The following is a 14,028-nucleotide window of genomic DNA, read 5'->3' as shown; positions in this document are numbered from 1 at the left end:
AATGCCCAGCTAGTTTTTCTACTTTTAGTAGAGTTGGGGTCTCGCTTTTGCTCAGGCTGGTCTCAAACTTCTGAGCTCAAGCAATCCACCTGCCTTGGTGTCCTAGAGTGTTAGGATCGCAGGCGTGAGCCACTGCGCCCAGCCTTAATTATTCCATTTAGACATAGTTCAGAATTGAGCCCTAGACTGACAGTATCAGAAGAAATACCATGGACAGCGTCCCGGCGCGCCCACTCTGCTGGGTGTGCCAGACTCAGCAGGCGGCGGGAAGCCCACGGAGCTGCTGCCGGGAGACGCTGTAGGGTTTGAATCCTGGCTCTATCGTTACCTCTGAGCCTCAGTTTCCTTCACTTGTAAAATTAAAATGACAACATTATCAACTAGAGTTTTTTTTAAAAAGTGACTAAAAAAATGCCTTATCACTAGATCAGACTACTCAGGCAGGTGTCAACCAATATTAGTCCCTTTTTTTTTCTTGTCTTGTAACACCTCAGGTAAAGTTAGTTTAAAAAAAAAAATAACAGTTCTTGAGAAAGAAAAATAAGGTGCCTCTAGCTTAGAGCTAATGTCCATGCTTATGACACCAAAGCTGTCAACTTGGTGGTGGGGATGGGGGAGGGAGGTAAAGACGCAGCTCTGTCCCCTGGCATCTTCGTCTCCTCTGACCAGCGGTGGGAGCTGAGGAGAGGGGCGGGGTGGGGGTGGTGGTGGTGGTGGTGCAGACATGCTCAGCTCCTACACCTTCCACCTGCAGGCCCCAGGGCCGGGCATGACCCCTACTGGTTGAGCCTGAGACCCGGCTCTATGCTGGGGATCCTGAGAAGCCATTCTTTGAAGAGTCAGCCTTCCCCCTTGTTACCCCAGGTCAGTTCAGCTCCCCTCTGCTGGGTTCACTCCATCACCACCATTCCTCTGGAGCGGAGGGCCCTGCCCTGAGCCTGGCTAAGGCTTGCAGCACTGCTCTGCCTTCACTGCTGTACCTTCTTTCTTTGTTCCAGTCAAGTTTTTTTTTTTAAAGATAGGATCTCCCTGTGTCACCTGGGCTAGAGTGCAGTGGTGTCATCATAGCTTGGTGCCATCTCAAATTCCTGGGCTCAGGTGATCCTCTTGCTCCAGCCTCACAAATAGTGGGGACTACAGGTGCACACCACCACACCCGGCTATTTTTCTATTTTTTGCAGAGATGGGGGTCTGACTCTCATTAAGGCTGGCCTTGACCTCCTGGCTTCAAGAGATCCTCCTGTCTTAGCCTTCCAGAGTGCCAGAATTACAGGTGGGAGCCACTGTGCCTGGCCCTGTTTTGATGTTTTGATACTAAACTTTTGTCCAGCCCTTATGTCTGCCTCCTTCCTTCTTATATAGCCCTAGCAGTCGTAACTTTCCCTTCCTATGCCATGAATCTAAAAGCAAAAATTTAACCTGAATTGTATTATTTAAGTCTGTAGTTTAGTTTCTCCCGTGGCATTTTATTTTACCCACAGCTGCTTCTTAAAGACATCCACGGCAGTGTGTCTCTGAAAATTTAAGCCATATTGAACCAAAGACCAGATGATGCTCATGATATTCCTGGGAAGCAGCAGTGGGCCACCGGCCTCCACCAGTGCCTAGGGCAGGTCTGACGGGAATAGCAGTTGTGAGAGTGAATTGCAGTGAGTGGCCTCTGGGATGAAAATATTAAATTTCCTCTGGTTTCTGACTTCTTCTCTAGGCACAAGGTTTGTCAGGATTGACCCACTTTTGCCCTCCATTATTCTTCCATTCAACGTTGTTTATCCCCAAGGCTGGCCCTGGACACCCAAGCAAATAATTTGGTACCAGATATCAAACTTAAGTTCTCTAAGTACTGGCTCAGCATTTACTGAGCTGGAAGGTTGAGGGCTGTGTGAGGAGGGCCCTGCTGCCGGCCCTCCTTGTTTCTGCTCAGGGAGCATTTCAGCTGATCCCAAACTTACCCACTCTGCTTCCTATGAATAAGGCTCTACAGCTTCGCTCCCCATGCTTCTCCCTGGAAGCCTACCTGGTGACCACCTCCGTCTCTGCAGGAGGCCCGTGGGTTTCACTCCTTGCAACCGCTCACAGCTCACGCTCACGGTAAATTCCCTCCTAAAGACAGGCCCTACTTTATTCTGTTCCCAGTAGTTTGCGATTTGGCCAGGCCCCCAGCTCTCTTTGCCCTCATCTCCTTGGGGCTTGCAACAGCTTATTTACTAAGAATTTGACCACATTCCCTGCCGGTTCTAGGGTGCAGGTGGAACAGGAAGTAGAAAAAAGGACGTCCCCCCCTTGCACCCCACTCTCCGTTCCCTCAGGCTTCCCGTATCTATCCTTCCACCTTAAAAGTGATAAACCTCCACGTCTTGAATCCGTATTTCAGTTTTTCCAAACTATTTTGAACTATCCGTATTCTTGCTAAAATTTGAGTATATTATAAACTTCTGTGAAACACAATCTTATTCTTGGTACTTACGAACTTAAAAAAAAATCTAACTAGAGGAAAAAATAAAACACTCAACACACACAGTTGTTCGATAGATTTTCTGCACCAAAAAGGGGGAGTGGACCCCAAAACAACCTGAGAAGGTTCTCTGATAATGATTTGAAAGGGGACGGACTTGAGCTGGGTCTGTCAGAGGGGAAATCTCTCCAGCTACAGAACATTTTGTTATTTGCCAGACCAGACATCTCCTTTCCTTGAGCAGCTGGCCAAGACGCAGGTAATTGTGTAATGTCATAAGAGCGTTTTTATCAGTTATGCACATACACAGCGCTTTCCTGCCCCCACCTTTAAACCCGGCCCCGGTCGCAGCCCGAGCCGGGCCGCGTTCACAGCGCTCAGCTCCGCGCGGCCGCAGGTGAGTCCCGCGCGCTCCGCGCCCTGGGGCCCGCGGGCGGGGCTGGGCGCCGGCGGAGGGCGGGCCGGGCGGGGTGGGGCCGGCGGGCCGGCCGAGCGCAGTTTCTCGCGGCGGAGCCGCATTTCCAGCCGCCTCCGCAACCCGTCCCCTCGCGCTGCGAGCGGTGCTGGGCGTGCCGCCCGGAGGCGCGGGGCCCGGCGCGCCCCAGCCCTGCAGCTCTGGCCCGGGCGGAGGCGGCCGGACCGCGGAGATGCGGGGCGGGGCCAGGGCGCGGGGTAGGTGACTTTATCCCGCCTCTGTTTCCCTGCCCCGGGGAGCAATGACATCACGCGGCCTTCTCCAGGCGCCGAGACAAAGAGCGGCGCGGAGAGGCCGCTACGGGGGGAGCCGGCGGCCGCCGCTGCCGCCCAGGGCCCGGGGGCCCAACCGGCCAGGCCCGCTGCCGCCGGCCCGCGCCCTTCCTGCTCCTCCTCCTCCTCCGCCGCCGCCCGCGCCGCCCGCGCCCTCCGCGCGCAGCTGAGCCCGCGCCGGGCCGCGCCGGCTCCTTCCATGCGGGCGGCGCGGGCCCTGGGAGGGGCCCCCGGAGCCAGCCGCGCAGCATGCACTGGGGGGTTGGCTTTGCTTCGTCCAGGCCGTGCGTGGTGGATCTGAGCTGGAACCAGAGCGTCTCTTTCTTCGGCTGGTGGGCCGGGTCCGAGGAGCCCTTCTCCTTTTATGGGGACATCATCGCTTTCCCTTTGCAGGATTACGGTGGGATCATGGCAGGGCTGGGCTCCGATCCCTGGTGGAAGAAAACCCTTTACTTGACTGGGGGAGCTTTGCTGGCCGCAGCTGCGTATCTGCTCCACGAACTCCTGGTCATTAGGTGAGCCGGAGAGAGGGCCCCGCGCAGGGGCGCCGAGAGGGGCACCTGGCCAGGGCCGGGCTGGCGCGAGGGGGGACCTGGCCCAGCCCCTCGGTCATGCCCCTCAAATGCCCAAGCATCCTGCTGTTACCTTTCCCCAAATGCGGTCACCTGGTCGAGAGGGGTAGCTTAGAGTTGGCAGGAGAATTAAAGTGCTACTGGGAAGGAAAAACATTTGCTTCCCTGCGTTGGGTACTAAAAACAGAAATGCCTTCGATCACTAGTTGTTATCTATTAAGACCCGTCCTTAGGAAGATCCTGAGTGCGGTGTGTTTGCAAGAATAGAATTAGATCGGTGGAAATACCAAGTTACACCCTTGTGTGGAATGCCTTATTTATAGGTAATAATGCTGGAATACTAACTACTAATCTCATCTTTTACCTAAAAGATTAGTTCTTTCCTATCCTTCCATAAATGTCAACATCATGAAAAGGCTGAGATATTTCAAAGGCTTGTGGGACCTGCGGCCAGATGCGGTGTGCGGGTCTGATGCAGCCCTCACCTGGTTCTCCGTTTACGTGGTATTGAACGCTGAGCACCATCTTCGGGCTTAAATGTCATTGTTCTGTGGGCAGTAGGAGACCGGAGGACGGGCCAGCACGTGGGCGTGTTTGACATAGCACAGAGGCGCCCAGTGCCGTAAACAGTTGCATCGGCTGCTGCAGAATGTTTACAAGACTGACTAGGAAGTACCAGAAAATGGAGGCTCCAGCTGTTGGTACATCCAGCCCGCAGGAGATTTTTGTTTGAGTAGGGTAATACCACAGGGTACCGAGAAGGTCATTTGGCTAATTGATGCAGCAATTTACATTAAAATTTCCATGCATTTGAGCCCTCAAGTCACTGGAAGATTATCGGAAGTCAAACCTTCTCAATAGCTCAGAATGTCCCTCTGGCTGATATTTTCTAAAGAGGGAGAAATTTGTCCACACTGCCTTTTTCTCCTGGAGGAATCCTTCATGATAGGTTATAAACATAGACAGTGATAGGTGACCTTTAACCCACCTGCAGAGATCCCTAGAGGACACTGGGCAAGGCTAACCTGGGTATTTTGAATATTTCCTTTCTCTGGGATGGTGGGAAATCATTTAGGTCTTGGGGAAATGTATTGGTTTTCATATTATTTGGCCATAAAGGAGGGTTTATGTTAAGATTGTGTGCACATTTAATTCTCTCACTTAACACAGCCCCTTGTACCTAGTTGAACTAAAATACAAAGTGAATTATCTCTCTAGATTATTTGATATTCATGTTAGTTTTACAACTCAATTTCAAGTTAGAGCTTTAGAGCTTTATAAAGAACTATACATTTGTGCAGTAATTTAAATGATAACACCACTGTTTCTTAGTTATATTCCAGTCCAAGGCCGTTGAGGATCCTGGACCATATGGCTTCTCAGCAGTTTTCACTTTGTTGAGGGAAAGAAAGTTTCATGGGACTGAGTCTAAAACACAGTTTAAATGACCTTGTGGAAATAGTAGGGAACTCAGCGCCCACTTTGGAGTAGGCCACTCCCTGGCAGTTGTGGTTGCTGGACGTGGGAGATCCCTCTGCTTACAGATGGCTCCTTCCCTACACGAAGGAGCCCTACACGCCCTAGCTTTGGATATTCATTTGGAACAAGGAGTTTTGAATCTTTGATTTATTCACTTTTTAAAAAAATTAATCTTATTTTTTTTTTATATTTTATTTATTTATGTATTTATTTATTTGCAGTTTCTGTCCAGGTCTGGGTTTGAACCCGCCACCTCTGGCATATGGGATTGGCACCCTTTGAGCCACAGGCGCTGCCCCACTTTTGTTTTTTGACAAATGTTTAAGCTGAATTGGAAAACCCTGGTGTAATGCAAACACTAAACAAGGGCTGCCCTTTCTTGAGCACTTCATAGGAACTCTGTGTCTAGGTGCTTTGCCTGCATGATTGTGTTTATTCCTCACAACTCGTGTTTGAGGCTTGATATCCATTTTATAGTTAAGGTAATTGAGGCTGAGAGAGGGGAAGCCACTTGCCCAAATTCACACAGTAAGAATAGTAGCTTCCGATTCAAGTCTGCGAAGGGTGTCTGTAGAGACTATTGCCTCCTACAGAGTGCCCACTGTGAAATAAGTTTTGTTGGGAGAAGAGGAAGAGAAATGTGGGGAACTGGGGGATTGCCCAGGGAAGACACATCTGTGGCAGGGGCTTGACTTTCTTGCCTCCTCTCAGGGAAGACTGATGGGGGAAAAAGACAGTGAGGAGGATCTAAGAGCCAGATGCTGACGTTATGTGTTAGAGACTCCACTTACTGTCAAATCTACGTTTCAATAGTCTGTGTAGTTTAGCCAAAACCAAAACAAAAGCTGAAATATGTGGGGTGGGAACATACTGTCTGATTCACTGGCAATTGCAACTCTGCACCTCACTACTTGGATTTTCTGCTGCGCAGACAGCCTTATGCTATGGTTGTCTCTAGAGTGCAGGGTAAAGTTGAAGGTGAGAATTATTTAGACAGTTTAGTTAGTGACTAGAACCAAAATTGTTACTTTGGGTTTTATCCATATTTTTTTCCAGTATCATATTTTCAAACTGTCCCAACCCTTTGTTTTATTTTTCCACAGTGGAGATGGCCTGGCAACTGTCTTAAATTCAATCAGGCATCTGGAAATTTTTTGTCTGTAAATTGAATGACCAAGTAATAACTTCATTACCAGTGGCTCTTTTGCACTTTTGGCACCCAGGCTCAGCCTGTCTCAGAAAACTTAGTGAATCAAAGCAACCCATGGGTCAATGATCTGATCTTCACAAGCTAACAATTGGTTGCTGTATACAGAGGCATTGTTGTCTGTGATATTCTTAGCCACTGGAATAGAAGCTAGTCAATACTCTGAGTGTTCTTTTACATAAACCTCATTGTAAGGCTGCTTTATAAAATATAGCTGTATAGGAAATAACTGACCTTATCCTCAGATTCTCAGAGAGAGGTTTACTGAGGTGTGGAGGGAGGGCTCTGGAGCCAGATTGCTGCTTTCAAATTCAGAGTTTGTCTGTAACCCACCACATAACCTTGGATGTGATAGTAACCTCATAATGACTCAATTTACTCATGTATAAAATGGGGATACTAGTAAATTTATTACTACTCATAGAATTGATTAAACGAGTTAACACATGTAACATGCTTATAGCAGAGTTTGTCATATAGTGAAAATTTGGTAAATGTTGGCCATCATTCGCTATTACAGACTTTTATCAGAAAGTTCCAGGCTTGAATGGTCTGGGCTTGTTAATAAAATTAACTGAAGAGTTACTCATTTTGGTGTCATTGAAGTGCTTAAGGGCTTGGGAAGTGGAGTTAGGACATACTTGATCTTTAATTGTTGTGCCTCAAGCAAGTTATTTAATATCTCTGAGCTTCAGTTTCCTTTTCTACTACAAAATATGAGTATAGCCTGATATCCTGAAATGAAACTTTAACAATGTTACCTCTGCAGTGTTACTGTCAGAATTAAATAAGCTAATGTGTTTTGTGTATATGAAGCCACTGGCATGTGCTTGGTACTTAATTAGCATCCATTCTTACTATGACATGGCCCAAATTAAACATTGGAATTGGATCTTTCTGGCCAGTATAGCCGGGGAGTTTATATTTGTCTCGTTCTTTTTAGCTCGTACATTTTTATCTGGCTAATTTGCATGAAAATACCACTTTATGATGTGAATTATTTGATTGGACAAAATCAGTTATGTAATAGTCACATCTATAGTTTGTGCTGTCTAGGAACACAGCCCAAGTGGATTTTTGTTTTTTAATATCTAACCTCCTAAACACGTAATCTAAATAAAAACCCTTGTTTTATAACAAATATGGTGAGACAGCAGCAAATATTTTTATTCTTTTGACTTGACTGGTATTTTCAAAGTGAGTCATTCTGAACTCTTCAAGTTGAATGGGCGCTTGGGTGGTAAACTTCGAGAGAGGCTATTGTACTAAATGGGGTACTGCAGTGAACATGCATGTGGTGAGGATACAAAGAGCTTGTCCTTCCTTGCATAGAATGAAGTAGGTGTGGTATTATGCTGGGAAAGATGCCAGGGAACCAGAGGCTCAGGGACAGCCAAGGAGAAGAGTGAAGTTTATCTAATTGGGAAATGGTTAGGTAGAGTGAAAGGTGGACGTGGCAGAAGGTTCCTGAGCCGTGTGTGGGAGCTGTGCGGGATGAGGAGATTTTGTAGCTAAGGGGGATAAGACCGTATCTCTTTGGATGGAAATTCTACTATTTAGTGCTTGATAGCTCACTAAATATTTACAGAGAGTGTCTTATTCAATCTTCACAATTACCCATGCAGAATTGAGAGAACTGGTACTGTCCTCACTGTCCAGGTGAAGGAGATGCAGAGTCTAGGGTAACACGGCAGGTGTCTGCACTTGGAATCCAGCATTTATTTTGCCTTGTGGTGGTTATTGAAGAAGTATGCCCAGCGAAGTCCTCATCACCCAAAAATGTATCCAAAGGAAAAGGTGGATGTGTGGCTGAGACTGAAGAGAAGGGGAAAGGAGGGGTACTAAAATCTATGCTGTGCAGTGAAAGTGGGGACTCTGTGAAAGTAGAGAGGGGACACACTTGCACAAGTGCCTCCCAGAAGCCAGGCTCTGTGGCACTGCACAGGAAAGGCCAGATGAGGGCACCCGCAGTTTGGGAGAGGAACCAGAATGTTCAGAGTCTCAGATTCCCTGCAGATTTGGGTCAGGGCAGCAAATCTCTTGTTTTCCTGGGTCTGGGGAGGAATACACTGTCACGTGGTATAGTCTAATGCCAAGAACATAGGCTCTGCCTACTTGGTTCAGTCCACTTATTCCCTTTACTAGCAATGTGACTTTGGGCAAGTTAATCCTCTGTGCCTCAGTTTCCTCATCTATAAAACATGCATAACAATAGTACTTCCCTCATAAGGATATTGTGAAGATTAAATAATACCAGTAAACTCTCAGAACAATGTCTGACACACAGCACAGAATACCATTTTTATCCATCCACTTATCCCTAGCAGGTAAACATAGTCAGCTGGAGAAGAGGTGGACCTGTCCCAGAAAATATTCTTCCTGCCCATAGGCTGCAGGTAACAGAAGGAGGTTGACAAGTAGTTACTTTCTGAGCCGTCCGGGTCATGGTAAGATCAGTTTGTACTGTTCTCCTGTGTTCTGTTCTCCAAGTGCTGGGTGCGGTGAGCCCTTGTGACTAACAGATTTGGGCACCAAGGAGCTGCAGCCCAGCAGTGTCCTCTCAAGAACTAAGGGAACTGGATGTGTAACATGTAGATTGTTCTTTATTTCTGTTTTGGTTTTGACAGGAAACAGCAAGAGATTGACTCCAAAGATGCTATCATTTTGCATCAGTTTGCAAGACCTAACAATGGTGTCCCTAGTCTGTCTCCTTTCTGTTTAAAAATGGAAACTTATTTAAGGATGGCTGATTTACCCTATCAGGTACTTATGTGCATATATGTCTTATTCTCATGGCATCAATATCAGAGGTGGGGTGTTTTTTTTTTTTTTATTTTAGGATTCATAGAGGGTACAAAGAATTAGATTACACTGATTGCCTTTGTTAAGTAAAGTCTCTCTTACAATTGTGCCCTGACCCCAAGAGGTGTGCCATACACCGTAATCCTTCATCCCCCTCCCTCCTTCCCTCTCCCTGCTTCCTCATTCCCTTCACCCCCATCTTAAATTGATTTGAGTTTTTCTCTTATGAGGGCATGTATTAGATCATCTACTGGCTTCATATTAGGATTGAGTACATTAGATTCTTGCTTCTCTATTCTTGTGGTACCTTACTAAGAAGAATGTTCTCTAACTCTGTTCAGGTGAATACAAAAGATGTAAAGTCTCCGTCTTTTTTCATAGCTGAATAGTATCCCATGGTGTACATATACCACAGCTTGTTTGTCCATTCCTGGGTTAGTGGGCGTTGTTGTTTCCACATTTTGGTGATTGTAACCTGAGCTGTGATAAACAGTCTAGTGCAAATGTCCTGTGGTAAAATGATTTTTTTCTTCTGGGTGGATGCCTAGAAATGGGATTGCAGGATCAAATGGGAGGTCTATTTGAGTTCTTTGGGGATTCTCCATACTTCCTTCCAGAGGTGGGGAGTATTTAATCTCACAGACTAGATGCCAGGGGGCATGGGGTCTAGAAGTAGCAGTGCCCAGGCCTCAGTAAAATGGAAATACCCACTTCTAGGGTTGGTTGACTTTTACATCCCACTGGATGGATTAAAAGGGACTCAGAGGCTGATATTTCCCCCTCTTTAATCAACAATGAGAGTGCCCCTCACGTAGAGTGTGCTTTGGTTAGTAGTTTGGATAGCACTGCTGTGTGTGTGCTGTTTCTCGGTGTGTTTTTCTTTTAGGTTTTTATATATTAACAACGTTATGTTTTGTCTCATGAATCCTAGGGCCATAGGGCTTGGTAGGCCACCACATAGATATCCGTGCATATTGTTAGAGCTTTCCCACAGTGCTCCCTGTTTTGTTTGTGTGACTTTCAGGGAAACACATGCCCATTTTTAGCATTAATGAATGAACAGCACAATGTGTTCAAAGATGTACATTTCTCTCTGAGTAATGCTTCAGCTGTGTCTCATAAATTCATCATGCTGTATTTTCATTGTCATTCACTTCTATGAATTTTTTTTTTTTTTTTTTTTTTAAGACAGAGCCTCAAGCTGTCGCCCCGGGTAGAGTGCTGTGGCATCACAGCTCACAGCAACCTCCAACTCCTGGGCTTAAGCAATTCTCCTGCCTCCGCCTCCCAAGTAGCTGGGACTAGAGGCACCTGCCACAATGCCCAGCTATTTTTTGGTTGCAGCCATCATTGTTGTTTGGCAGGCCCGGGCTGGATTCCAACCCGCCAGCTCTGGTATATGTGGCTGGCGCCTGAGCCGCTTGAGCCACAGGCGCCGAGCCTACTTCTATGAATTTTTTAAAAATTTCCTTATGACTCAGCCCATAGCTCAGCAGCTAGGGTGCTGGCCACATACACCGGGGCTAGTGGATTCAAACCTGGCTCAGGGCTGCCAAACAGCAGTGAAAACTACAGAAACAACAAAAAAATAGGCAGAGTCTCACTTTATCACTTTTGGTTGAGTGGCGTCACAGCTCACAGCAACCTCCAACTCCTGACCTAAGCCTAAGCCTAGGAGTTTCTCTTGTTTCAGCCTCCCAAGTAGCTGGGACTACAGGTCCCTGCCACAACGCCCAGCTATTTTGTTGTTGTTGTTGTTGCAGTTTGGTCGGGGCCAGGTTCGAACCCGCCACCCTTGGTACATGGGGCCGGCACCCTACCCACTGAGCCACAGGTGCCACCTGGAAAAAAAAAATTTTTTTTACACATGTTTTTCTTTTTAACCAAGTTTTTGCTGTATGGATTTTTATTTTTATTTTTTTAGCTTTGATTGATTGATTGAGTGCCGTGGCATCATCATAGCTCACAGCAACCTCAAACTCTTGGGCTCAAGTGATCCTCCTGTCTCAACATCCCGAGTAGCTGGGACTATAGGCACCTGTCACAACACCTGGATAATTTTTCTATTTTTAGTACAGAGGGGGTCTCACTCTTGCTCAGGCTGGTCTCAAACTCCTGAGCTCAAGCAATCCACCTGCCTCAGCCTCCCAGAGTAGATTTTGTTACTGTTTTTTAACTTTGTGATCAGAGAAGATAGTCCCACTGATGTTGATTCCTTGGAGTTTACTGAAGCCTAGTGTGTGGTTGACTTGTAGAAATGTTGGAAATAATCACATATTCTGTGTCTGGGTGTGGTGCTGTCTGTCTGTCTACTTGCTTGAACTTGTTTCTTGTATTATCTATCTAGAAGGGCTTCTATATTTCCAGTTTATTTTTTTTGTCTGCTTGTTCTAGTAGTTTCTGAAAAAAGTATGCTAAAATATTCAAATGTATCTGATGATTTATCTCTTTTTCCTGTCATTCTGTCCATTCTTACTTTATATATTTGAATTTGTATTGTTAGGTGCATACAGTATGAAGGATCACACCTTTCACTTTTTGTTTCTCTTTCTAGTATATAACATCCTACTTTGTCCCTTATGATTTTTTTAGAAACTTGATTTCTGTATTATCAGATGGTGAAATGGGTTCTCCCACCCTCTGTTGGTTCACATTTGCTTATATCATCTGTTTCTATACTCTTTCTCCATCTTTTTGTGAATTTGTGTCTCACAGGCAGTGTATTGCTTGTATCCAATCTGAGTGTTCTTTAATTGGTAAGTTTAACCAGCCCATACTTATTGTAATGATTGTTTAATTAATTAATTAATTTATTTATTTTTGAGACAGAGCCTCAAGCTGTTGCCTTGGGTACAGTGCTATGATGTCACAGCTCACAGCAACCTCCAACTCCTGGGCTTAAGGGATTCTTTTGCCTCAGCTTCCCAAGTAGCTGGGACGACAGGCGCCCACCACAATGTCCAGCTATTTTTTGGTTGTAGTTGTCATTGTTGTTTGGCAGGCCTGGGCTGGATTCGAACCCGCCAGCTCTGGTGTATGTGGCTGGCACCCCAGCTGCTTGAGCTACAAGCGCTGAGCCATGATTGTTTAATTTAATTAGGTCTTATCTCTAATATCTTGATTTAATATTTTTCTCATGACTGTAGTTTGGTTTTTTTTTTTTTTGAAACAAGAGTCTCCCAATCTAGAGTGCCGTGGCATCATTGTAGCTCACAGTAACTTCAAACTTTTGGGCTGAAGAGATCCTCTTGCTTCAGTCTTTTGAGTTGCTGGGACTACAGGCGTGTACCACCACACCCTGCTAATTTTTTCTATGTTTTTTTTCTTAGTGTAGATGGGATCTTGCTCTTGCTCAGGCTGGTCTCGAATTCCTGAGAGTCCTCTGGCCTCAGCCTCTCCGAGTGCTAGGATTGCAGGTGTGTACCAGGGCACACAGGCTCCATGGTCTTTTTCTGTATCAATGTTGCTGTTGACCAATTTAAGGTTAATCTCATTGATCTTCTTTCATTTTCTCTCTAAATTCTTTTAGAATTTGCTTTTAATCTTAATATTTTTAGTTTCCAGTATAATCTGCCTTAGTGTAGGTCTTTGTGTGTCCTTTTCAATCCTCTTTTTATGTGAGGTATTTCATCTCTTTTTAATTCTGGGGAATTAATTATAAATTTTTAAAACATTTTTTCAATCAGGCTTGGTGCCTGTGGCTCAAGTAGCCCGGGCCTGCCAAACAACAATGACAGCTGCAACCAAAAAATAGCTGGGTGTTGTGGCAGGCTCCTGTAGTCCCAGCTACTTGGGAGGCGGGGGCAGGAGAATTGCTTGAGCCCAGGAGTTGAAGGTTGCTGTGAGCTGTGATGCCACGGCACTTTACCCAGGGTGACAGCTTGAGGCTCCATCTCAAAAAAAAATAATAAATTTTTTTTTTTCAACCAGCCTGAGCAAGAGCAAGACCCTGTCTCTACTAAAAATAGAAAAATTAGCTGAGTGTCCTGGCAGCCATCTGTAGTCCCAGTTACTCGGGAAGCTGAGGTAGGAGGCTCACTTAAACCTAAGACTTTGAGGTTGCTGTGAACTGCGACACCACAGCACTGGAACGGGTGTGACCGAGCAAGACCCTGTCTCAAAAAAAAAAAAAAAATCCTTTTTCTTTTACGTTGGTTTTCTTCTCCTCTTTCTATTCCCTTCTGTCTGGCTATCAGGACCTCTGTGTTTATTTTCTGCTTCTCTGTGTTCTGCCCTTGAACTCTTTTCTGCTGCTTTCTGAGGATGTTCCTTTTTCCCACTGTGTTGCTCTGTTCCTTTTTGTTTCTGTCTGCTGTGCATCTCTTTTGTGTTCTTTATTTCAGCTTTTTAAAATTTTATTTTTGCTTTCAATTTCAGGTTGCTTTCACTCTTCTTAGTTTGAAGGTTTTTTTTTCTTCTTTTCTTTTTTTTTTTTTTCTGTTCTTCCTGTAGCGATTCTCTTGCCCTTTGCCTCCCAAGTAGCTGGGATTACAGGCGCCCGCCACAACCCCCAGCTTTTTTTTTTTTTTTTTTGGTAGAGATGGGGTTTCACTCTGGCTCACTCCTGCTCATACTGGTCTCAAACCTCTGAGCTCAGGCAATATACCCACCTCGGCCTCCCATAGCGCTGGGACTACAGGCATGAGCCACCACGCCCGGCTTATTTCAGCTTTTATATTCTTAATCTTTCTTCTTAGTTTGTGTTACTAATATCTTCCTTTCTTCTTTGGAGGACACTGATGCTAGAATGTTTTGGTCTGTTCCGA

The 14,028-nt window shown here is 45.7% G+C and overlaps 1 protein-coding gene across 6 annotated transcripts in view; it reads left to right on the top strand.

The window, feature by feature from the left end:
• Positions 1–2,833: 2,833 nt before the first annotated feature.
• Positions 2,834–14,028, top strand: part of FAXC (failed axon connections homolog, metaxin like GST domain containing) — a 70,087-nt gene continuing 58,892 nt past the window's right edge. For 3 of the 6 annotated variants that reach the window (XR_008380293.1, XM_053592878.1, XM_053592879.1), the window contains exons 1-2: positions 3,188–3,717; positions 9,088–9,223. Coding sequence is in view for 5 of the 6 variants with exons in the window: in XM_053592878.1 (XP_053448853.1) it covers positions 3,452–3,717; positions 9,088–9,223 (402 nt within the window). In the remaining variant the exon portion in view is untranslated. The other 3 variants (XM_053592881.1, XM_053592880.1, XM_053592877.1) reach the window with 3 other exon arrangements.

Source organism: Nycticebus coucang, chromosome 5, assembly GCF_027406575.1.
Source record: "Nycticebus coucang isolate mNycCou1 chromosome 5, mNycCou1.pri, whole genome shotgun sequence".
Classification (NCBI taxonomy): Eukaryota; Metazoa; Chordata; class Mammalia; order Primates; family Lorisidae; genus Nycticebus; species Nycticebus coucang.
The sequence above is the reverse complement of the archived record's forward strand: the minus strand, read 5'-3'. Positions and strand labels throughout refer to the sequence as shown.